This window comes from Tupaia chinensis, unplaced genomic scaffold (genome assembly GCF_000334495.1).
Source record: "Tupaia chinensis unplaced genomic scaffold, TupChi_1.0 Scaffold000355_1, whole genome shotgun sequence".
Lineage (NCBI taxonomy): Eukaryota > Metazoa > Chordata > Mammalia > Scandentia > Tupaiidae > Tupaia > Tupaia belangeri.
Genome location: NW_006159850.1, coordinates 10,267,964 through 10,294,233, shown reverse-complemented (window position 1 = coordinate 10,294,233; position 26,270 = coordinate 10,267,964). Strand labels below are relative to the sequence as shown.

At 46.2% G+C, this 26,270-nt stretch overlaps 1 protein-coding gene across 2 annotated transcripts in view; it reads left to right on the top strand.

The window, feature by feature from the left end:
- VAT1L (vesicle amine transport 1 like) overlaps positions 1–26,209 on the top strand; it is a 166,137-nt gene extending 139,928 nt beyond the window's left edge. The window contains exons 8-9 of one of the 2 annotated variants that reach the window (XM_006152602.1): positions 20,134–20,217; positions 23,674–26,209. In XM_006152602.1, coding sequence (XP_006152664.1) covers positions 20,134–20,217; positions 23,674–23,772 — 183 coding nt within the window. In that variant the 3' untranslated portion in view covers positions 23,773–26,209. Of the gene's footprint in view, positions 1–20,133; positions 20,260–23,673 lie in introns of both variants that reach the window. The other variant, XM_014589388.1, reaches the window with a different exon arrangement.
- Positions 26,210–26,270: the final 61 nt, after the last annotated feature.

Sequence of the window (26,270 nt, the reverse complement as noted above, 5' to 3'; positions counted from 1 at the left end):
CTCCCCGAGGGGCCGGAGCGGTAGCTGTTCCCCTCTGGGGGGGGGGGAGTATCTGCCCTCATGAGGGTGGGTTGTTTGTTTCAAAGGCTCCATCTAACACCGACCTGCTCAGGCACCTAAGTCCCTCATTTGCAAGTCAGCATCAACCTAAGGTAAACAGCAATGTAGAGTGATGGTTGAGCATTTGGGTGTGGAACTGTTGTTCTAGCTGTTTGGGGAAGAGCGCTCCAAGTTCACGATTTAGAAACTTTTTTGAAAATTTCAAATATATTCAAAACTAGTGACAATACAATACGGACCCTCAGCATTCCCCCTTGCCCATGTCCCGCACCCATCATGGTTTCCGCAATGATGAATGTTCAGCCACCTTGGTTTTCTTTTAATGTGTGTTCCCTTCTCCACTATTTTTCTAGAGTATTTTAAGCCAAATCCCAGACAGAGTGTCATTTCCTCTCTAGCTCTTTCATAAACAGTCTAGGTTGAAATTGTAGCTCTTCTACCTACCATGTCCTTAGGGTAATTAACCTCCCTGATCCTCATTTTCTATGTATGAGAATAATTATGGCACACCCATCACAGAGTTGTAATAAGGAGAAAATAGATTTTTCTGTGAAAAACCTTTGGCACTTAGCATGTGCCTGGCTTCCATGCTCAGCGGTCAGTGTGAGCCATCAAATCAGGACCCCTTTCATGACTAAATTTACGGTGCAGTCCCAAGCATTTGGAATCCGGAAGGCATAAGACCGTGTCTATTAGTAATTATTCTCTGGCAGCAGAATGGGGCAGGTGGAGTGTAGGAAAGCTGGAACCTTGGAGATCAAACAAGAAGTAATGGAAAGAACCCTGTAGGGAGATGATGAAGCCTTAAACCTGGCAGCGACTGAGTGTGGAGACACTGCAGGAAGGTGGGTAGAGCAAAGTCCTTCAGCTAATTGGTGACAGTAGGAATGTCCGTTTGCAGCTAAAGGTCAAATTTAGATCCTGGTGATCTGGAGACAGTAAGTTAAAGGGGGAAGGAGGGGCAGCAGGTGAGGCAGTGGAGGTCCTGAGCTTCTTCTTGGACTGTTGAGCAGCACTACTGATGGGTTGTCCTACAAGAGTCGTGGCACGTGAAGCTGTTGACCATGACAAGCGGAAGGCTTGCTCTGCCCTTGTGAGGCTCACAACTTCCTTCTCCTGTGTGCTGATGGTTGGTTTTATTTTGGAATTACTTCCACATCTCCCTGAAAGATTCCAGACTCCCTTAATTCCTAAGTGCTCCCTTCAGCCCAGGCTCTGCTGCCTCCCTTCTCTGCCATGATGGACAAGATGCAGTTGGTGCTGTCCTTACATTCACTCTGAATAATTGTGTGTGCAATGAACACATGTTCGCTGTGGACAATTTTAAAAACACAGAGAAATCATAATGGAGAAAACGAAAACTAGTCCTGACACTACTACTCAGAAACAGCAGGTTTGTACAACCTGAGGTTTATATTAAGATAAATATACAGACGAGACCATACTGAACATGTAGTTATTTACTCTGCTCAGGATGTTAATAAGAAATGGGAGTGCACCAGCTGTGGCATGGCAGTATTGCAACTCGACTCTCATGGGAAAGATCCTGGGTACATGTTCCAGGGCCTTCCTGAGCATGCCAGACATGTGTATGCATGCCCGTGATCAGAGCCAGCTGAGACTGGGGAAGATCATGGCATGAGACCTGTTGGGGTGTCTCTTTCTTCTGCTCTCTCTTTCTGACTCCTTTTCATGGCATACATACATAAAACTCAAAACCAAAAAATGAAATGGGAAGAGGTGATCTTATAGAAATATCCTGTCATTCCCTTAAACATCCTACTCCTGATTGGCATTTTATTCCAATGTTTTGCTTTTAAATATCAAATTAAAAAGTGTAACTATGGGAACCAGCAGTTAGCGTAATGGCTATGTCGCTGGACTCCCATGTAGTCGACCGCGGTTCGCGTCCCGGACCCGTTGGCTTAAAGCTCACGCCGGGCGCGTGTGCGTGCGTGCCCAAGATCCCGAGAGGAGAATGGAGGAGAAGGGATTGCAGCGTGACCATCCCCTCTGGGGGGTGATTTCTTGCTTTCTGTCTCTATGTCTCTCTCTTTCTGTCTGGCGAGCGCATGCGCCCTATAGCAAAAAAAACCTCTCCAAAAAAAAAAAAAAGTGTAACTATTACATTAGTCCATATTGGGCCAGCCAGTGCTGTGGAAGTTAAGCCAGATCCCACATGACCAACCGTGCTACTTGAGTCCTGGACCTGGCAGCTTGAAAAACATGCTGGGCACATGTAAATGCATGCCCAAAATCTCAGAGAAGGAGGAGGAGAGAGGATTACATAAGGAAAGAATTGACCATTTATCCAATCTTTCCTAAGTGAACTGTTCATCACTAGTAATCAAATAATGAATAAAAGGAAGTGTCTTCTTATAAAATTATGGCAGTTAATGAGCATGAAGTGTTAGAATATTACTCTTCACATCTCCCAATAAATTGATAAATCTAGGCATTGAGCTAGGATCATAAAAAGAAGGCCTGCCAACCACTGTGTGTTACCTGGAGAAAGGCCACACCAGCAACTATGGTCTTGGCAAAGGAAATATGTTAGTCCAGTGAAATCTCCTACCAACGTGGAGGAAATGCAAACGTTGTGGGGTATGTTGAACTGCACTGTGTCTGCAACCCACAAAATCCAGACAGTGGGAAACTCCACAGGTCAAACGAGTTCTTCCATAGAAATTGCAGAGAACACGACCATCAACACAGAAGGGGTATTTGCAGACTTAAAAGGATTTTAAAGTGTATGTATGTGTACGTGTGTGTATATTTTTAATCGACAAAACCATGAGGCCTAGGGATGCATAATTGGGGGAAAACTAAAGAAATGTAAGAAAATAAGCACTATAAACGTCAGGATAGTGGTGGTGGCACTTGTGGGAGGAAGAGGGATTGAGATTGGGACAGGGTACCCAGAGGGATTTTGGAGGCAGCAGGTGAAGTTCAGTTTCTTGACCAGGGTGGTTATAAACTATGTATTAGTTTTGTGTCATTTTCTGTATCTGTGTTGTTTCAACATTAAAGAAAAAAAAATCTTTAAAAACTAGCACACCCTGGGACCAGCAGTTAGCGTAATGGCTATGTCGCTGGACTTCCACGTAGTCGACCGTGGTTCGAGTCCCAGACTCGGTGGCTTAAACTCACGCAGGGCTTGTGTGCATACATGTCCAAGATCCCAAGAGGAGAATGGAGGAGAAGGGATTGCGGCGTGGCCATCCCCTCTGGGGGTGATTTCTCGCTTTCTATCTCTCTGTCTCTCTCTGTCTGTCTGGCGAGCGCACGCGCCCTATAGCAAAAAAACCTCTCAAAAAAAAAAAAAAAAAAAAAAAACTAGCACACCCTGTACTGGATTGAAGAGTGCCCTCTCAAAGTCCCTGTTCCGTCCCAAACCTCAGAGTGTGACCTTCTCTGGAAACAGGATTGTTGCAGGTGTGTTGTAATGTGGCAGACAGTTAAGTAAAGATGAGGTGATACTGAATACAGAGCGGATGCTTAATCCAGTATGACCCGGATCCTTGTAAGGAGAGAGAGAGACACACAGAGAACAGCCAGGCAAAGATGGAGGCAGAGACTAGAGCGCTAAGACTCCAAACCCAGGGCCACCAAAGATTGCCAATAACACCAGAAACTAAGGGAGAGGAAATGGAACAAATTCTTCCACTGAGCCTCCAACAGGAACCAACCCTGTTGCCATCTTCATTGCAGGCTCCATGAGAAAATAAATTGCTGTTGTTTTAAGCCACCTAGTTTGTATGACTTTGTTACAGCAGCCTAGGAAACTAATATACTATCCCAATCTTACCAGGTGTTCATAATTTTTTTTTCAAATATGAAAAGAATTATTCGTTTAGCTATAGACTGGACGTGGCTTTTCAAGGCATTATTTCTCAGTGCTTGTCCATACACAGATTATTTACTGGCTGTAGTTATAGCCAATACAGCTTTGTTTCTGGGCTTTGTTTTCTTCCTTGTCAGAGCAGTGATTTGCATTTCTTAATTCAAGGAAGTGCATCTCTAGTAGCCAGAGGGTCACACTGTGTCCTCCTGTTTCCTTCCTCAAGAGGACATTTCCAGCCTGCAATTCTGCTTCTACTTTTTCCCCTCGCGAAGTGTAACCTGGCTCATTATACCTTGGGCTGTGAGTTATCCCAGCAACCTGCCGATTCTAACTCATCACACAGAGATCAGCCCCTCAAACCATAAGGAGATGAGACTCCATGGCTGGATTTTTGAGGAGCCATACAGAGATAGCGAGTAGGTTTAATTAATGGTAAAACAATATCCTGAAGGTTTCTTCATGCACTAAGGAGAAATCAAATTGTTTGATGCGTGCGCAGAACCAAAGCTCAAATCCAGCTCCTTTTCTGGTGCCCTGGAATGGAAGAGGCCGTAGCTGTGGCTCTCTGCTGCTTTCCAACCAACATACAATGATATATTTAAACCAAGGGTAAAACTAGGCCCTATCCAAACATCTGAAGGTGGTGGGCTGGCTCTGTGGTGTGGTGGTAATGCCTGATCAAGAGAAGCCAGGTCTCTCATGGTGACTACAGTTTAAATCCCCAGTCCAGTCAGCCCAAAAGATGCCAAGCATGTGTGGGAATGGCCAAGATCCTACAGGATGGAGGAAGGAGATTGCGGTGTGTGACCAGATCCTTTGGAAGGTGCTCCTCTCTCCCCCTCCCTCTGCATGTACACATGCTCTATCATGAATAAAGGAAGAATTTTAAAAAAAATTGAAACACCGTCTCACACTCTCACAGAGACCTCAGGCAAGTAGAGGTTTGTCTTTCTTGTTCTTCACTTGATTAGCCAAGTACAATGCCTGATCTGTGGTGGTCGATTGCTATTTGTTAAATAAAGCACCTTTTGAATTCAAAGATTCTCAGAATCCCACAGCTAATGCCTGCCCAGTCTAAGCAAACAGGTCTAGGGTGAAGCCGAACATCCCTTTCTAAAAACAGTTTATGTGACTTCTCTCTTTTTCCCCTTTCTGATTGCCAGAGGATGCATGTACTTCCTAGAGGGAAACAGAGGGAGACAGCACCCCCAAACCTAGTCGTGCTGCAATCCTTCTCTATTTCTCTATCCTGTCAGGATTTGGAGCATGCATGCACTCAGGCCTGGTGGTTTTTTTTCAAGCCATCAGGGCTGGGATCCAAACTGCAGTTGGCTATGTGGAATCTAGCTCCCTTAACTCCTAGGCCATGGGGTCTGGCCCCACATGTGATGTTGATGCAGACAGTCTTCAATCCATGTGAGAAAAACTGTCAAGAACCACCACTGGGTTCTGTTATTGAGCACCTTATAAGCTGTTACCATGTAGTTTCCCTAGTCCTTGGGATATAGTAGAACCAAATCTCTTATGGATAGGTCCCTGCCCAAAGTAGAGATTAAAATGAGGCAAGTGCTGGCCCTTTAAGAGCTTCAGACCAGTGGATGGGATGAAGATGAACCATGTCTTCCATAACACTGTAGTGCTCATTTGGGGGCAAATTTGCAATGAAGGGACATTTGGCAAGGTCTGGAAATGTCATCGTTTGTCACAGCTAGGGAGTGCTACTGGAATCGAGTGGGTAGAGGCCAAGGACGCTGCTGAACTACTGCAATCCAAAAGGCAACCCCCATCTGAAAGGATTATCTGACCCAAGAGGCCAGTAGTTTATAGGTGGAGAAGCCCTCCATGGAGGATGGGGTAAGAGTGATGACCCAGGAACAAGCAACATGCATGTGACAGTACAGTGGAAATGGTGCACTCCTGGTCCTACAATTCAACACCCAGTGACTTAGAGCCTTCCTCCTCTATCCTCTTCCATAGTCCCCAACTGCCATCCTTCTCTCAGACCTGGCAACAGTGCCTCAAGTTCCACAGGTGTATGGAGCTGGGTTTGAAGCCTGGCTTCTTCATATTCCACTGCTTAACGCTGGGCACGCCATTAACCTTGCTGAACCTCTCATGTCGACTTCCCATGTCCCTTTCACAAGCCACAGAGACTTAAGAAGGAAAGGAGAATATTTTTGTGTACCACCGATTGACAGCCTGACAAACTCCCACTTAACTTACTGGTTGATGCAACCAAATGACATAATGCATGTGCTCAGTGCCCGTGCCTGGCAAGCAGTTGTCATATGTCAGCTGCTGTGATGATAATGAACATGTCCCCCACCTCCCCATGGGTCTACCCCTCCTGCCTTATCCTCTGGCATTTACTTGACTTTTAGGTTCAGCTCTTTCCTTGAGACACTTTAACTTCTCCAAGTACAGCCTCACTACTGTCGTAGATCCAGAGTTTATGGCCTCCCCATTCTTCACTCTCTAAGTGAAAGGACCCACAAAAACCATTCTAGTTAAAGTAGGGGAGAACCAGCTTCCTGCAGGAACACTTTGGTTACAACTGCTTTTTATTTATTTATTTATTTTTTAATTTTTGCCAGAGGGCACATATACTAGGCAGAGACACAGAGAGAAAAAGTGAGAAAGCATTCCCCACAGGGCATGGTCGCAACACAATACCCGTTTTCCCTTGGGATTTTGGGCACACACCCACACGTGCCTGGAATATCTCCTAGCTACTGGGTCCAGGACTCAGACTGCACAGTTGGCTATGAGAGATCCAGCTACCTTAACCACTATGCCACCAACTGGCCTGAGAACACTTCTTACACAAACAGGGTCACTGTTTAGTTTCCACTCTGTACATTAGATCATTACACCGTTCCCAAACAACTTATCTCAGGCTTGGATTCTACCTTTGTTGGCCACTCCTAATTTACACCTTCATCATTTAAGCACGTGTCTAGATGACAGTTAACGTCTAAAGGACAGAGTTGACACATCTCAATTTCCATAGGTACCAAAAAGACCCCAAATCCTCACAAACTAGCCCATTTCCCTACAAGCCTAAGGGAAAGTCAGCTCTGCCTTCTAAATTGAGCTTTCCAAAATTCCATTAAGTTTGGCAGTCAACTCTTCCTCTAAAGATGACACTTGAGAACCTTCAAGGCCATGAGACTTTTGCAGTCCTTACAATTCTAGTCCTTTCCCACGGATTCTCCTGTTTGACGATTCTAGTTGAAAACCTGCAGGCATCACAAAATGACAATGCTATCAACTTGCTCACAAATAAACCCGTGTTATCTGGAAGCAAGATAATTACGCTGTTCATAAAGAGTCCTCCAAGTGGAAATAACAGTGTTTCTGTCTTTCTGATTGGAGGATTTTGCTGCAAGATTCACATCAAGAACCAGTTAAAGATATATTTGGTAAGTATACCCTTGCCTTGTGGAATTTCAGGAGTGGCAGGAAGCTCAGGTACTATTTTAACCCCTTCTCTCTGAGTACGGTGGTATTTCCTTGTATCATCTGCATGTCTTTTTTCTTTACTTTGTTCTCTATAAAGTGCCTGTGCATACACATGAGAGAGAGAGGAGAGCTCTCAGCAGGGTCTGGTGACCCCACAATCCCCTCCCTCCAGTCCTCCAGCCCGTAAGATCCCAGACACTTGCATACATGCCCAGGGTGCATAAGACTGACGAGGCTGAGCATTTGAGCTGTGGTGGCCATGTGGGATCTGGCTTCTCCTGAGCAGCGTATAACTGTGCCACCGAACTGTACCTACATGTCCTTCTATTTGACTAGGTGACAACAACTCGACTTTCAAGTCCCAGCTGAAGTTACTTCCTCTCGAGAACATTCTCCAGGGTTTGCCCTTTTGCCATGCCAAACAAATCACTTCCTCTTCTATGCCCGTCACACTCCAAATGTCTTTCTTGTGGATTATACAAAAGGTATTTCTCTGCAGGTCTGAGAGACTGAGCTTCTGGTAGAGGAAGCACCTCATTTGCCTTCTTAATCCTCCCCTCAAGCCTTAGTCACAGGTTGGAACGAGCACCTCGAGTCTCTACTTCAGTCCTATTCAAACACTCAAATCCAGTATCGTGGAACATCGTTAATAAAGGATTAGGGGTGGGGGGCAATTCACTAGGCTTTTTTCTTTTTGGTCATGTTTTGCCTTAATTCAAAACGCAGAAGGACAAGGATGTATCATTTGTCCTGATTATGGACTAGGCAGATTTCTGCAAGACATTCTGGTCATTCGTTCACTGTTTAATTCCTTTGAGCCTCTGACGCCCATGACAGGTATTTGATCTAGACAGTCATCTAAATACCCAGGAAAAAAGAACCAGATGCTCCATCCAGATTACACTGCCTTGCTTTCTCTCCTTTCTTTTCTGGAAACATTTCTTACCTCTTCTATGAAGAGCCCTTTTAAAAACTCCTTTTGGAACATGTTTGCTAGTTGTCCTTTTCTAAATAGATGCTTTCTTTGTAATAGCTACCTTCTTGTTTTCTCTTTCTCTAAAAACAGTCGTCATCCTTGTAGGATGTAGACTGGGTGACTTAAGAGGCAGTCAAGGTGCAAAATTTGAGGAGGCGCTCACCTTCAGGTGCTGACTCACTTTAGACATTTGTAGCTACTTGGCAAGACCCAGAAATTCCAGACCCCAAGCCTACTTGCAGTGAATGCATTACTTTTAAACACCTCCTTGTGATTTTAAACAACCATCAATCCCTCCCAAAGATGGCCATTGTTAACATGAGTAATACGCCATGGGTGACTTTGGTAGATGTGCTTCTTAATTATAGTATTACTCATTTCTTCCTTTTCAAAGCTTTTAATTTATCATCTAATAGACACAGTGATCCATGGAATTAGGCAGCTTTGTTTTTTTTCTTAATCTAGGTGGTTATGCTTATTACTATTCATTGCACAAGCCAAGTGCCACAGTTATTAAGTGGTATCATTTGTACCCTAATGACTTTGTGCCTTTCATACCTTTCAAACGGAAATTGAATATTAACAAGCATTAAATGAGACCCCCAAACAAAGACAACGTCGTTAATCCTTGTTCCCCAAGTGTGAAGGAATCAGTCACTCAGGCAGAAGGTGAGTTGAGACGGAAGGATTTTCTAGATTTGTATCATCTAGCATGAGCAACTGGATCCTTGGAGACTCTTGGGAATCTAAGGCTCCAACTCACCTTTCCAGAATTTTACACCATGCTCACTTTTGCTCTTTTTGTACAAAGCCCAGGGCTCAGCATTTAGAACCTGTTAATGTGTTTGCTGAATCAAGCGTATCAGTCAGCATCCTGCCAAGAAACAAGCACACTAACCGGGTTCTGGAGACTTTTTAATGAATGGAGTTGTTCTACTCAGTTCTGTTGGTAATAACAGAATAGCATAGTCTGAATCATTTAAGAAAATAAAGATTTGTTCAGCCTCTATTTTCAGTTCGTTTAGCAGTCCAAGATCCAAGGATCACATCAAGAGTTTTCCTATTGGTGGGATCCCAAGACCATGCAGATCAGAAGCCCACGTTTCTTTGTGTTCATCTATGTGCGGGTCTCTCTCCTTTTACACTCACCAGGAATCAAGCATAGGGGCCTCACCCTAATCACCAAAGGCCCTGCTCTTTGACACCAAGAAGTTATTATGTTTGCTCTTAAAACCCTCAACGATAATCAAGTTTCAACACATGACTGTCAGTGGACACTCCACCCATAGCATGAGTATTTACTAAGACTTTTCAGGGTTAAGGAAACCAACAGGGATGTTGAGATGCCCAGTAAGAAGGTATTGCCCAATCTGAGCCTGAAGGAGCAAAGGGAAGAAAAAGCATTACCAGATTCCAGAGAGAGCTGAGACCTGGCAGCTACTATAGTTGCAAAGGGACAGAGCTACTGCCAGAGACCCCAGAGAGGGAAGGAAAGGGAATGTTTTAACTCTCTTTCCTGTCCCTGAGATCTCCTGACAGGATTTCTCATTGGTCAAATTAAACTGCAAGTCACAGGGCGAGGAGTCTGGTAGATACAGTTCACAGAGAAATGAAGAGATGAGGCCAGAGAATGGATGAGGGAGCAAGGATCTAAGAAAAATCAGAACACCAAGCCTGGAAGCCCTCCTCAGCCCTGGCTGAGGCTTCCAGAAGCTCCACTTCTCCTTCCTCCATTGCAGACAAAAATAAATATGACCATTACTACTGCTCCTCCGCTCACATGGTGTGAGCCAATTAGGTTTCCCCCGCGACTTATGCTCTGTGAGTTGACACCATGTACTTCACTGATGGCATGAACCGAAGGCACACACAATCACCTCTGATGGGTTGCCATCCACTGAGGTCAGTTAAACAGATGAGGGCCAGGTAGGAAGTTGCTGGCTGTCCCTTGAACCCCACAGGACCTTCAGCCCATAGGTAGAGGGAGGCCAGGATGGAGGCCTCTGAGGGCTGGCCACTGCTCAGAGTAAACCTTTCTTCTGGATGTTGGAGTTGCACAAAATCCAGGGAAGTCTATATGGCCTTGGGCATATTGCATGTGGGGGCTCCCTGTAAGGAAAGGAATAGCCTTAGGGCTCTAGAAGAAGAGGGTATGGATGTGGTTCAGCTGTCCAGTGGAGGGTGCTGGACCCTGAGATATTTTCCTAATGCTGTTCCTGGCTGAGAACAGCAGCCTGGTCCTGAGCACATCGGGAACATTTGGTGACTAGCCCTTCCCCACCAGTAAGCGTGCTGAACGCTTAACAAGCATCGTCCTGCTTGATCTCCACGATGGTTCTTCTAGGTTGCATAAACCTGTGACAGGCAGGACGACGGCCCCCAAAGGTGCCCAGAGCCTCAACCCCAAAACCCATGACGATGTCACCTCACGCGGCAAAAAGGACTTTGTGGATGAGATTAAGAGTTTGAGCCGGGAAGATGTTCTCAGATTACCCAATAGGCCCAATAGAATCCCAGGAGTTCTCCAAGGAGGAAACCAAAAGAGAAAGTCGACGCGACCCTTCTGGCTTTGAAGACGGGGGAAGAGACGTGAGCAAAGGAATACCTGAGGCTTCTCCCAGAGGCTGGAAGAGTCAAGGGTGTGAATTCTGTCCTGGAGTCTCTGGGAGGAAACAGTCTGCAGGCACCTCAGTATCAGCCTGTAACACTGTTTCAGACTCAACTCTGGAACCACAAAACACCAAGGGATGGATTCTAGCCACTATGGCAAGGATAATTTGTTTCAATAGCAAAAGGAAACCATACAAAGCCTTACCTCTACAGGCAGGACAAGAAAAAGAAAAAACAAAGTATCCTGGTGAGATAGACCCAACTGCCCAAAGTGATACTGTTAGTGAACTGGGGCCTCTAGATTGGAACCCCAGTGAGGTCTGCTGTCCTCAGGGGAATCCCACTTGACTGGTAAATAAGAGGATGCTGCCGGAGTCATGGGGAGGTCATCGCCACTCCTCGGTGATCACTCCCAGCACGGAAGCGATTGATGCAATGAGGGATGAGCTTCCTCACCATATACAAGCCCCTAAGAACAAAATTGAAAGTCTACAAAACAGTCTTCCATGATACAAGTAGTGGCCGGCTTCGTGGTCTCCAAGCTTCCTACGTGTATACGCCAGAACCTGGCTCCGACTTCCTCTTTGCCTGCCCCTGTTCTCTGCACCCCACCCTTCAGCTTTCCCTTAGAAAGTTCCAGCTGGATTCCGGCCCCACCAGAACCTGTGCACGTGTTCCTGGCCTCCCTGCGTTGCTGTTGCTCAGCTCTTTCCTCACCTCCTTCTCCTCTCCAGCCTTGCGTATCCACCTCCTCCTTAAACTCACCTGTAATGGTCTCTGATGGCCACTGTAACACGTGACCACACACGCTGGCTTAAGCAACAAAAGTGTACTACCCTGTGGTCTTACAGGTCAGAATCCAAATGTCTCGATGTGGACAGGGCTGTGTTTCTTCTGGGAGTCTTAGGATCTGTTCCCTTTCCTTTCCCACTTCCAGGGCCACCTAAGTGTCTGGACTCACTCCCTGCAGCACCAGAGTAACCCCTAAGTGACAATCTACTCCAACCCTGCTTCCCTCATCACCACGCCTTCCCTCTGACTCTGACCCGGCTCCCTCTCACAAGGACGTTTATGATAATGTGGGCCCCAGACATACAGGGGAAGCTCCTTGGCTCAAGATCCTTCACTTACATCTGCAAAATCCCCTTTGCCCCGTCAGGTAACATGGCTTTGGGGATTAGAGCGTAGAATCCTTGGGGGGGAGGATTGTTCTGTCTGCCACTGCTTTTCCCAATGCTCCTGTCAAAGCAGGTCACTCCCCCTCCTACCCTGAGTATTCTCTGTCATAGAAGGCTGTTAGTTCCCTTCACAGTGCTTTTGTTTTTGAAAGTTTATTTCTCCCATGAGAGACTTAAACACAGAGAGACAGACAGAGACAGAAAGACGAAGAGACAGGTACTCTAACAGGGTCCTCACACCACGGTCCACCCCCATTTCAGCCAGCCCAGATGCCCAGGGAGGTGCCAGGATGTGAACCCAGGACCTTCCCGTGTGGGTTCAGGTGTGTCACCACTGCACCATCCCCTGCCCCCATAGCACGTTTCTTTCACTTATGAAATTCTTTACTCTAACAAGGCTGTTTAATGATGGGACAGACAGCACACCTGGTCTACCCGGCTCCCGGCGCCCAGATTTGGCACTGACTGACAGGATGTCTGAACGAATGAGCAGGGAGGATAGCTGTTACCACTTAACACGGGGAAGGGGAGGCAGAGCATAGGCATGTGTGCTTGCTGGGCTGACGACATATCAGAGCAGAGCCCGGCGTTGGGTTTCTGGTGTTCCCACCTGCCACCTCCATGTGGGGTACATCAGAGTGGTGTCCAAGAGACAACAAATGTCAGAAAAGGCCCGCAGAGCTTGTGTGTGTGTCCACTATCTTGGCATCTTGGGGTGTTTAAATGACGTGATGAGTTTCCTCCCACTGTCTGGAAGGAAGCCAGCTCTGGCAGACATGGCTGAGTACGTACAGAATCCTCAGCCCTGGAAAATTCTGCTGCCGCACCAGAACTGGCCGGCCATGTGTCTGACTGTGGTGTCGGGCTCCAGGGCCTTGACGACGAACAGACTCCTCTGGACCACCCAGGCTGCACCAAGCAGGCCACCAAGAGACAGCAGCCCCAGCCAGGGGCTCTGGGACGCAGAGTAGACAGGACAAAAATCCTTGGGCAGGGTTCAGCCTGGTGGCGTTCACTCTCTGTGCATCCATTTGTTTGCTCAGCCATTCATTCATTCTGGATGCCATCATGTGCCAGACACTCCCGTTCCCTGGAGACTCCAGGAAGACCCTGCCCTCTGCCCTCAAGCGGCACTCACTAGTGGGGTAGCCGGGGGCCACACGTGGCCGTGAGGGCCAGCAGCATAACTGCTCTGAATGGAGAGGGGGTGTGTGTAAATACACCCCAGAGTCCAAAAAACTCAGTGCACATAACAAGGATGTAAACACAGTAAAAGGCTTATAAACAGTGTACCTCAACAGAGTAAAACTAATGCATAAAATAAAGGGCATTATCACTTTTATCGGGTCATCTGGAAAGTCATGATGCAGTTTTACATTGAAAAACAGAAAAATACATCATGACGTTCCCAACAACCTAATTCTCTCTCTCTCTCTTCATTCATTCTGGATGCCATCATGTGCCAGACACTCCCGTTCCCTGGAGACTCCAGGAAGACCCTGCCCTCTGCCCTCAAGCGGCACTCACTAGTGGGGTAGCCGGGGGCCACACGTGGCCGTGAGGGCCAGCAGCATAACTGCTCTGAATGGAGAGGGGGTGTGTGTAAATACACCCCAGAGTCCAAAAAACTCAGTGCACATAACAAGGATGTAAACACAGTAAAAGGCTTATAAACAGTGTACCTCAACAGAGTAAAACTAATGCATAAAATAAAGGGCATTATCACTTTTATCGGGTCATCTGGAAAGTCATGATGCAGTTTTACATTGAAAAACAGAAAAATACATCATGACGTTCCCAACAACCTAATTCTCTCTCTCTCTCTCTCTCTTTCTCTCTCTCTCAAAAAAAAAACACAAACAAAAAACCCTAGAACCAAAATCGAAGGTGCACAACAATATAATATTCTCTGTTGAAGGTGGTAAATAGGGCAATAGCCTTCATTTGACTGTCACACACTGCTCGCCTTCTTTGGAAAACCGTACTGCATCCCCACGAAGGTGAACCATGAAAAATAAATCAGAAATGATAAGATGTTTTAAATGTAAACCACCTCCCTAATACTTCCTCACAGTGAATATTGACTATTGAAATGACATTTTGGATAAATTGTGGGGAAATAGACTATGTTTTTAAAATTCATCTCACTTGCGCTTTTTGAGCCTCCTAACATGGCTAATTAGGAAAGCGTCGGTCACTAGGAAAACTCTGGCCACGCCATGGTTCTCCTGTGTTTCCCAGTAAACATGCACTGGGGTTGTTCACTGGCACTGGAAGGGAGGCCGGGGGGCGGGGGGTGATGCTCCGAGTGTTAGAGGTGCTCAGGGAGCCCCAGGGCAGGCCTACCAGGGCCAGGCTGTGGAGCCGGTGCCTAAGAGTCCACATCTAAGTCAGCGCCCGCCAGAAAAGCCCAAGCTAGTTCCAGGGAAGGCACTCAGGAAGGTCCAGAAAACATAGCCCCAAACACTGGGAGCCCAGCAAGCTCCAAGTCCATCTGCAGCATGGGAGGAAAGGGCCAGAAGCAGGAGGGCAGCCCTTCAGCCAGGAGAGGCCACAGACCCCAGCTCCCGGAACCGCTGGCTCAGAGCGGTCCAGCAGGTGGCAGCATGAGACACACACAAGGGTCTCCATTTTCTAGGAGCCCCATTCAAAAAGGCACAAGTTCCATTTTGTAAGCCAAATAATAATGTGATGGACTGTATAAAAGAAAATGAAATAAAACAATTTTTAAAGAGGTACAAGTAATCCATTTTAATGATTTTTACTTAAGCCAGACTATTCACAATGTCATCACTTTGGGCTGGCCAAACAGTCTGGTGGTTAAGGGAAGCTACATTCCACATGGTCGACTCCAGCTCAAATCCCAGTCTCAACAGCTTGAAAAACATCCTGGGTACATGCACTGTACCCCCCAAATGTTGACAGGGTGGAGAAATGGAGAAGGGTTTGCAACACGACCATACCCCATGGGGAGTGGGTTACTCCCTGTCTCAGTCCATCTCTCTATGTCAGTATCATTTCAACAATTCTTAATACAAAAGAATGCAAATAATCTCATTAAGTCTTTGAAACCTCACACTGGCAGCACAAGGCCATCCATAAGGGCCCCATCTCAAGGGCTCTGGGCCACCTGTGACTAGAGGCTTCTGTATTAAGCATGCAGGGCTATTCGATTTTTATGTAGTGGGAGAAGGTTTTAAGCAGACGAATAGGTTAGAAAAATCCATTGTACATTAACCATTTAGAGGTCATTTAAATAACACAATATTGTAAAAAATCTTGTATAATTTTAAAACAATAAAGATTTGAACCTGTAAACAGTGTGTGCCTCTTAAAGGAGGATACATTTTTAATATATTTGAGTGATCGCTGGGAAGTGTGAAAAAATGGTTCTGTATCACAGCAAAGAAAAACATGTTTATTAGAAAATGTTCTTTAACTCTATGCTATGTAACAGGCCTAACAGTGTTGTGTAGAATAGAACGGTGTAATCTCCATCCCTGGAGAAGCTGCCACTGAGCGGTGGTATTTACATGAGTTAGTTGAGTTGAAGACACTTGTTTCAAATTTGTCGCTAGAGAATAATGATTCTTTTCCAGAAAACACTTAATTTCTTGGTAAAAATAAGTTTAATGTTTTTAAACATGCATTTTTAATAGTACAATAAATGGAATAAACATCAGTGTGTAGAAAACTGAATTTGACAGCACATTAATGAATAAACGAACAAATGATTTAAGAAAAGAAAAATCTCTCAGCATCAGCAAGGGGCAAGTCCTCCTGTGAGCTCTCCGGGTCTGTCCCCACCATCTCCTGGGTGCTGCCACCCTCAGAGGCACCCCTGCTTTGTAAACTGCTGGCGTGGGGGCAGTATGTCCTGTTGCAGACTTTCTCCCACAGTGTTACCTGGGAGCCTTGTCCTGGGTTTTGTCCAGATTCCTGGAAAGTGGAAGCTGCTCTCCCCATTCCCATGTGGTTCCCAAGGCCCCCTTCCCCAGGGTGGCCAGAGGCGGGCCCCTGGCAGTTTTCATTTCAGGGTTTCTCACCTGAAAGTGTGATGCAAATACTTGACTCAGAGGCTAGGGGTGTGGTCAGATGAAGTAACATACCGGAGATGCTTCCTTCTGGGGACCCAGTAAAGTATTTATCAAAAAACTGTACTTTCTTTCCTTCAAAGTTGTCCTAAGAACAACTCTTCACATTGCCCAGAGAGCTGGAGGATGGGAAGTCAGAAAGCATGACTAGAGATCAGAGTGTCAAAGGCTGCTGAAATACACATGAACCTTTACCTGTCCCCCACAGAAGCAACTTCAAGGAGTCTGTTCATTTCAGGAAGAAGTGTCCAGAAAATATGCAGATTAGAGGCAGCTCTGCAGGGGGCCTGTGTTTCTAGCATCACAATAAGCTTTAACTGGTGAGAAAGCAGCTTTTCAGTTTCCCTGCTGGGCTCTGCTTTATTGGAGAAGCAGCTTAAAAATGGTTCTTAATCTCCAAGGAGTTTCCAGGTGCTTAATGGCTTGCCAGGGTGATAAGCTGAATTCTGGGGATGCGTTGGAGGAGATGCTACCACCCTTTTGCTTTCCTCTGCTCTTGAGAATCAAATGATGCTGCTCCGTCTAGGTGGTATTGGGAAAAAGGATTCCTTTGAAGTCCAACAGACCTGAGTTGAAGCCACAACTGTGTTACCAATAGCTATGTAATCTTTGGGCAGATTTATTGTATTTTTGAGTCTTTGTATACTTATCTGTAAAACGAATATAATACATATCTTGCAAAGTAAGATATACTGAGTTGTTGGAAAAGTCATGACATTTTTGCATTGAAAAATGCATTATAGGGGCTGGCAGGTGGCATGGTGGCTGGGGGTGGACTCCCACATGATCGACCACAGTTCAAGTCCTGGATTTGATGGCTTGCTTTCTCACTTTCTCTTACTCTCTCACACTCTGGTCAAATTAAAATACAAAAATGGATAGTTAAATAAAATAATTCTTTTAAAAAAATGAGAAATGCATCATAACTTTTCTGATGACCCAATATATGCAAGGTAACGGTGTATTAGCTCTATTGTGGCATTATCCCTACAACTCAGTGGTTTAAAATGGCATCGATGGTTTCAGTTTCTATGGACGAAGAGTCAGGACATGGCTTGGCTGAGTCCTCTGGTTCTCACAAGGCTCCAATTTGGTGTATGTCAGGGCTATGGTCTCATTTAAAGGCTCAACTGGGGATGGGTCTGCTTCCAAGTTCTCTCAGGTGTTGTTGCAGGTGGTAGTTCCTCAGGGGCCTGTGGACTGAGGGTAGTGATTCCTCGCCGACTGCTAGCTCGAGTCCACCCTCCATTCTTTGCCATGTGAGCCTCCCTACAGGGTCGTTAGGGAGCTCACAACATGGCAGCCATCATCTTCAGAGAAGAATCTTAGAATACGAGGTGGAAGTCAGTCCTTAATAACCCAATCTCAGAAGTGACATCCCATCACTTCAGCTGAACTTGAGGGCTGGAAGCATGTTCCTAGGCTCAATAGGAGCCTTACATTTGCACATGAGTTCCAGGAGGTGGGGTCACCAAGAACCATCCTAGACACCATTGGCCACTTCCAGTGTAAGAAGACGTATAAAGTGAGTGGCAGTTGTTACAGCCAATGTAAAAGCACTTGGAAAAGCCTCATTCACCACAGAAATAGAAGGGATCTTACTGTATTATGTATTAGGGCTGGGAAATTTACCAACCATGATATTCTCAGTCTATTAAATGAAGGTGGATTCTAACCCATGCCAGGTTATCCAAAGACTGAATTTAAAATGTACTTTGTACAAAATACTAGTCTAATAAACAAGTTCTCAAATAACAATGCTTAGACACAGGTTAAAAGGCACCCTTTTCCCTACTCAGTGGTTTATCGTATAGCCATATCCCTTACTACTCATTTTTAAATATCCATGTCTGGATGGAGTCATAAGTAAAAATGTATGTCAATTTTCTCGTCTGGCAATATAAACAGGAGCATTTAGTCTTGTGTATAAGCTCTGTAATTAATACTTTAACAGCTACATGTGTCAGTGGACAAGTGTGAGAGTTCTCTCTCATTTAACCATCCCCTAACTGTGTGGCATGTAAGGTGCTTTAAGGATTTGCCATGAAAAGCAATGTTATAACTGAGTATAGTATGTGGGTTTTCCCCCTATAATTTGAATCATGTCTTTCAGACAAAGCTCCAGAAAAGCAGTTAGAACACAAACATTTTGGGCCCAGCAATGGCAGTGTGCACAGAATTCTTCTCTGCAGACTGAAGCCACATGAGAAGTCCCAGTTCCGTTCCCAGCCCAACCTGAAAGTCTGGGGTGGGGCAGGGGCCCGTAGTCCCAGCTCTTCAAGAGGTTGCACAGGGGGTTCACGACAGTGAGTCCCTGTTTAAAACACCCACACTGGGCCAGCCCAAGACCTGGTGGTTCAGGCAGTCAGATCCTACATGACTAACCATGTGCTCTGAGTCCTGCACCCGAGGCTGATGAAACACACCAGGCGTGTGTGCGTGCCCAATCTTGAAAGGAAAGGGAGATGAAGAAGGGCTTGTGGCATAAGCAGCCTCATGTGGGGTGCTTGCCACTTCCTTGCTCTCCACACCCACCTTTAGTGAGGACAGATGCCCTTTGGCAAATTTCAAATGAACGGTTATTCCCTATACACAAACACACACACACGCACGCACAGAAGACATTTAGAGGGCTGGCTTGCTGACAGAGACAAGCCATGCTGGATTCATATGAACAATTGCAGTTCCCTGGTCAGCTTGTACGTGTCGGGCTTGCATGCCCGTGGGAAGGCTATGAGGGGATCGCAATGTATCACCCCACTGAGGGTTCTGGTCTTTCCTCTCTCCATCTCTGTCTCGCTCATAAAAGAAAGAAATACTTTTTTTTTTAAGGGGGTGTAGACATTTTAAAAAAATACAAACATGTTCATGGCTCTGTCATGTTTCATCCAAGTGAATAGAAGCCTTTGGTTTTGAAAGAAGCAAATGCCCGGTTGGCTACAGGTTACATTCCTCAGAGGTAGGCACTGTATCTTACTTCTAAATACTTTTAAAATCATAGTATCTAACCTAGAAGCAAGATTTAGTGACTATGTGTGGACTGAATGAATGAGCACTATTTAAAAATCTGAGACTTCATAAAAAATATTTAGGCTAGATTTATTATAACCCTTGTTCTTTTTTACATCGAGGGACGCTGCATTTCCATTTAGGTTTCCCTATGATGGGAGAGTCCCAGCAGCACCCAGAGCTAAGCTCCAGGTTGCCATTCCCTCATCTCACGTAATCCTCCCAGAAGCCCCTCCAGCTCAGTGTCCACACAGCAGCAGAAGCAAATGCTCGAAACATAAGTCTCATTATGTCTCACCAGTGCTTTTTCAGAGTTCCAGGAGACAGGCGTTGGTCTGACAGGCCGCCAGCGTCTAAAAGGAGCCCATAGGTCCTCTTTTTGGAGAATACTAGTTGTAGAAAAACTCCACCTAGGTGCACGCGATGTTTCCTGCCCTAAACCAAGCATCATGGGAGTTCTCCTGAGTGCAATTCAGCCCTGGGTGATGGGCCAGTTTAACCAAATTATGAGTCAGAGTTACAGAACATTTAAATAAGCAGGGCACAAATGATCCTCAAAAAATGCTTTTATGGGTCAAAATCTAGTGTGATAGGGCCTGCCATTCATTCTGCATCTTAGAACCCTTAGAAGACCAGAGAGGCTCTCTCTTCACCCCCAGGAATTTTCATCTGCTTGTTTCGCTAGCAGCACCCTCATGTTTAGACCAGGAGACGCTTGCAAAGATCCAAGCGAGTAAGTGACACATCAGAATTCCTTTGCACCCCAGGTCCAACAAACCTCACTGGCCTAGCCACTAACCTTGAACCACAGCGCTCTCTGGTGGGTAGCTAATGGTTTGCCTTGTCAGGGCCCCCTTTCTCCTGGCTGACCGCTTGCCTGTTTCTTTCCTTCTCTCTCAGGTTAAGGAAGCCATGCAACGGATCCACGACCGAGGGAACATCGGGAAGCTAATTCTGGATGTAGAAAAGACCCCAACTCCACTGGTGGGTGAAGAACAAAGGAATTTATTTGGCTCAACAGGAGAGGTATACGAAGGGTCTGTCAGGGCACACACAGGAGGAGTCAGAGGAAGCAAAGGCAGCTTGTGGGGCTTCAGAGGAGGCTGGGAGTAATCATGGGATTCCTCTGATGAAGTACTCGTCACAGTGGAGCTGAATGCTAAGGAGGCAAGGCAGAGGCCTCATGGAAGTATTCTAAGAGCAATCTGAGGACACAGACAGGAAAAGACAGAGACAATAGACCAATTAGAAGTAGTCTTTGGCTGCCACAGTGGGAGGAATTCCTGGTGAATCCCAATAAGCTCACATGCGTGAACCTACCAGTGATGCCAACAGCTTCCGAGATGTTCCCTGAAGGTTCCATTAATTTTGTCACTGTTGTTCAAGTGGGGGATAAAACCTTTCTATCCAGGGCATACTACCAGGAGTGTGGCTTGTGAAATTCACACTCCAGCTGTGCTTACAAGGGCACCTATGAGGGACTGGTTAGGCAGTGGTCAGTGCATAGATTGTCAGGCTGAGTGGATCCAGGGCCAACTCTGAGGCCCCGTTTGTGACCTGGGCAAATGGCTTTCACACTCCATCTTCAGCCCCTGTCTAGAAATGAGAGACTGATAAGTTGTCATGCATGAGTTATAATGATACTCACAAGGCATCGTCTGGTGCATAGTTAAGTTCTAGGTTATGTCTGACAAAGAATGCTTAGGAAGATTTTGTGTTTCTTCGTTTACACATATGTTGAATGTTGGAACTGGATCAGTTCTTTATTAAAAAGAAATTCCTTGTATAGTTTAATACAAAGTATATATTATTTATATTATTATATATTATTTAAAGTATTTCCTTGATTTTTTTTTTTTTTTTTAAGATTTCTTGCACTCACTGGAGAGAGACAGGTAGAAAGGGAAAGAAAGAAATCACCTCCCAGTGGGATGGCCATACTGCAGTCCCTACTCCTCCATTCCTCTCTCAAGATTTTGGGCATGCATGCACATGCACCCAACATGTTTTTCAAGCTGCCAGGTCCAGGACTCAAACTGCAGAGTCAGCCATGTGGGAGTCCAGCACTTTAACAGAGTGCCACCAGCAGGCCTTTTCCTTGGCTTTATCACTGTAAGGTAGCTTAAGTATGATGGCCATTTTGCTCAATGAAGGACAACAAGAGGGCCTTTCACAATATTTAAATGACTCCTAACGATATTGATACAGTTTATTAAGTACTTATGAAGTTCCAGGATTGTTTGAAGGCAGATGAGGAGGTGAGGCTGGGAAGGAGGTGGAGGCTGGGATCTCAGATCTCCTGTGCATCTGGGATATGACCTTTGACTTCATGGCCCATCAGTAGAAGGCAGAAGGCTCCAGAGCTATCCTGGCGAGATCATTGCACTGACTTCTTGCCCTAAGTCCTGCCCTCCTCCACTGCATGTGAGATCCAGCTAGGTCCCAGGAAGGTTTCTTTGACCAAGGAAGGATCCTCACTGGAGCGAGTGTTGAATAGCCCACCTGTCAGGGCTCAGGAACTGCCCTGGATATGGCAGTGTCCTTGTCCCTGAACCTGGGACCTAAAGAAACAAGGGGGTTACAGAGAAGAGGATTTGGAGCATCCGTGAGGAAGGCAAGCAGCCTCTGCCCATATAGATGGAGGAGCAGACTTGAAGGGGAGTACACTGGTGAAATGTAGGGTACCATGAGATCCAGAAGGGGTCCAGTGAGGTTGTTCCTAAGGCCCACCCTGATGGAAATGGAACATACCAGGTCACAGACCAGCAAGAATGTGACTCTCTGCTTAGCTTAGCAGGCAAGGTGTCTCCTGGGGCAGTAGGAGGGGCCTGCAGAGGTGCTTTCTTCCCTGGAATGACCACTCCAGAGTTCAGGCTGACTCAGGGCCCTCGGCAGTCCTCCATTTGCCCAGCTGGATATGCTGCAGGGGTACCCCCCAACACACACACCAACCTCCAGTAACAGTCTGGACCAGGAGACTCAGAGGCAGCCTATAGCAGGGGAAGGCTGTTGCTGCTGACAGCTCTGCAAGTGCATTTCCTGGGAGACACCAAGCATGGAGTCCCCCACCCTGCACAGAGCCTCATCTCAATGAGACAGCCAGAGTGGAGCCAGGGTACACCCTATGATGTGCCATGAGGTCAGAGCAGAGAGGGGAGCTGCTGCCTCCAGGACCCACCATATCAGAGGGCAGCTCTGCCTCAGTCCTGGCCATCTGATCAGTGCCCTGGACAGTGAGTATCCTCTTCTGAAGGCTGCTGCCCATCACCTCAAGGTCCCCCTTGTCCCTGCTCTAGGGTGGAACTAACAATAGTGACTATCATGCCTGCTGCCTCCCAGAGCAGCTGAGAAGAGCCAACGGGGTAAGGTGCACGAGTCCCTTGCACACTGGTGTATACGTAACTCATGCTACTGAGGGAGAGCGCCTATGACTATTTACTTACTATCCTCACAGTATTTATGACATATCTACCACGTGTCAGAGACTACGCCAATTGCAAGGAATTAAACAAACAAAAACCTGGAAAAACCACCAGAGACTTGGTCCTCTGCTGTAGCATCTACAGTTTGGTGGGGACACTGGTCACCAAGCTACACAGATAGGCTATTGCAGCCATTGATCGGCACTCAAAAGCAGCAGCATGTGGCTCCTGAAAGCGCCTAATAGGGGAATTGTTCTAGGCCAAGAAGTCCAAGAAGGCTTCTTGAGGAAGTAGGCTGAGCCTCAGGAATGGTGGGCAGTACCAGGAAGGGGGTGAAAGGATGGCTTTGTGGGGAGGTGCTACCTGTGCAGTGGCCAAGCGTAGCACCAGCTGGGGCATAAACATGCCTGTTAACGTTCCTGCTCCTAGGAAGTGACAGCACCAGGACTTAAACCTGGTGGATCTGTGTGGTGACCCTCATTGTACCATGTCCCCAAGACGCTCTGATTCTCCTGCACAGGAGTGAATGTCTCCTGATAACAACCACCTGCCTATGAGCCGCTGGCCACGTGCTCAGGTTATGAACCGAACCTGCTGAGATCCCAGGGAAATACCCACCTGCCCCAAAGAGTAACCTTCAGCCATACCCTCTCTTCCTCAAGCCTCAGGTGAAAAGGTGTCCCTTGCAGTCCCCCGGAGATCCAGAGAGTCCCGGGAGTGAGTCCAGCTGCGTATGGCAGCAACTTATTACTGAACCCACTTTGTCTTATCTTCTCATTCTGCTAGTGCCTCCTGGGATCAGCTCACAAATTCCAAGTGCTTGCATCCAAATATGTATCTTAAACTGTGCTATGTGGGGTGCAACAGAAGCCCGCTCAGACCGCACTGTTTTCCAAAGAAGCAAGAAACCCTAGCTCCTAGCTCAAAGGGGTCCTTGCCAGGGGACTGCATCAGATGCCTAGAGAAGGCAGGGGTTGGGGCAGGTTATTTAAATATGTGTAATTCTGTTAAATTACAGATGGCCAATGACAGCACAGAGACCAGCGAGGCAGGAGAAGAAGAGGAGGACCATGAAGGTGACAGTGAGAACAAGGAGCGGATGCCCTTCATCCAGTAACCCAGGATCTAGGCAGGAGACTGTGAAGGACAGTTTGGAAGAAGAGGACCTGGCTAGGAAACTCTTCTGTGCCCCAGTGAACAAATGCTGTAGTCCTGTGCGTGTTGTGTTTGTCTGCAGTAAGCTGAGCTAAAAAGCTGTTGATCACTGTTGTGTTTCGAAATTAAGTGCCAACCCCATTCCACGCAGTGTTACGTCCCCTTTCAGATCCATGTATTCATGCTCCTCTCTCCCCTGTATCAACACCCCTTATCTGCAGGTCCTTCTTGAGAGTTCTAGAATGGCCTTGCAAATTAATACAAGTCCACAGGCCCAATACCCAAGAAACCAGACATGGGCAAAGACAAGTTCGGGCTGAAAAAGAGTGCTATCCAGGTCCCCAAGTTCTTCAGGCCAATGACACTTTTTGTTGCCAACCACCCAATGGCTCTGACAAGAGCATTTGCCAATTTGGCCACCAGAAAAGGGGCTAGAACAGATGTTTTCCTGAACCTCTCTAGAGAGTACTTTTTCTCTCCCTTAAAGAGGCAACTGTAGTCCAAAAGTCTCAGTCTCTCTCCTCTCTCTGGTGTTTGGACCTTTCCCATAAACACGGGCAGTGCCAGTTTCTCAGGATAGAAGATGGCTCAACAGCCTGAGTTGAAGGACCGGCTGCAGAGATTTCTGCCCGAAACCATAGCTGAGAAGCAAAACCCCTCCCCCTAGCCATTTACCTTTCATTTTGATTTTAAGAAAACTCACCACAGATAACACTAATTCAGACGTCATTGCTGAGGCTCACCCATGTTCACACATGTGCCATGGGCATTTTCAATTTTGCCATTTTCGATTCCTGGATGTCATGAATCCCTTGACCACAGATTCCCTGAGGAAGAGTTCCCTTGCAGATCACACTTGGAAAACTCAATGAGTATCATGTTTCTTACCAAACGATGCTCCCATGTGTAACAAATCTGAGTGATACAAAAGGCAGATGTTTGGCTTATGATGCCACATTGCAGTCCCTCCTCCTGATGTGCAAAATCGTGGTGCAACAGGGCCTCTGCTCCTTGGAGATCACGTGGACCCAGTGACTTGACTGCAGCTTGGTTTCTAGCTCCTGAACTCCTAAGAAGCGTCACACTCCCTCCCCACTCCATTTGACTGGGCATAAGGTGAATAGTCACCCTCATGAAGGAGAAAGGAGTCTCATTGTCTCCACAAGAGGGATCTTCATTCCCTCCTTCCAGTTATTTTTTGGCGGAAAGGGTCACTTTGATCACTCACAAACCAAGTTGGAAACAAGGAGCCCAAATGATTAGCACCCCAGGTTTTTATTTATTTATTTTTTTTGTTCATGTGTGTGTTTTGTTTTTTGTTTTTCTTTTTTGCATTCTGGAAGCCATCAGAATTCCCTCAGGCCCATGATAAGCACCTGGCTTTTCCACATTCTGGAAGACATCAGGGGATTCCTACATTGTCCCACGTCCCCCCAAGCCTTAGGGTGGCCCCACCTCTTCTCCCAAGGCACAGGATGAATGTGCTTCAGCAATTGCCTATTTCCAAAGTTCTTTTGTAACAAATGTCACCTCATCCACGATGATCTTTTTTCCTACCCTAACCTTGTGATGACTTATGCCAAATATATACCCTAAGAGAGTGTCATCTCATTGTAAATGCACGTGAAGAGAGGCTACTGCTATCTGTGAGCCGAGGGATGACAGTACCTCCAAAGAGTACACAAACATCGTCTTCCCTTCCTACCCCAGGACTCACCAGTATTCCAGCTCTGGGCCGTCTAGAGACAACTGCACATTTGTTCCCCAGCACCTTCTCAGTGCTCTGCGATTGTGCACGTTTCTCTCTTTACCATGCTAGGATAGGAATGCTAAAAGAACCACTATCCAAGTGACATTCCTAGCAAGTAGGGAAAACATGGCATTTTCTAGGGTTCGAGGAGCGAAGAGTCACTGGGCATGTCAGGGGGAGTGGGAACTTGTCTCCATTCAGAATCGTATGACTTTTCTTATGTTCAAAAGAGAAGTAGAAGCAGTCATTTCTCCTCAAATCTATTTTAATAGGTTCATCTAGTCACCACAAATTATGCCAACTGGTTAAAGAAAACCCTTTCCTCTTCTCAGAATACAGAATAAAATAGAATTTAACCAATAAGACCAATTTCTGCCATGAAGAATGGAGGAGGGGCGGATGTAAAAATCAACTAGTTAACATCCTCTCATTTTAAGGACTTTCTTTCCCATCTCATGATTTTCTGAAGGAAGTGGAAAGAGCGTCTCAGTTTGCCTTAAAGGAACTGTAAAGGCTTCTTTGTAATTTAAGCTTGATCCGAGTGAACTGAAGCATTGTCTAATGTATTCGTGGCTTTAGAGCTTTTGTTATATTGTGCCTACAAAGCAAATTATGTTTACATAAAGAATATAAATAAAGTATTCAGCATAGCACAGCCTGGTCTGGTATTGGTACTTCACATAAATCATTGTTGGGTGAGCCCCCCCCCC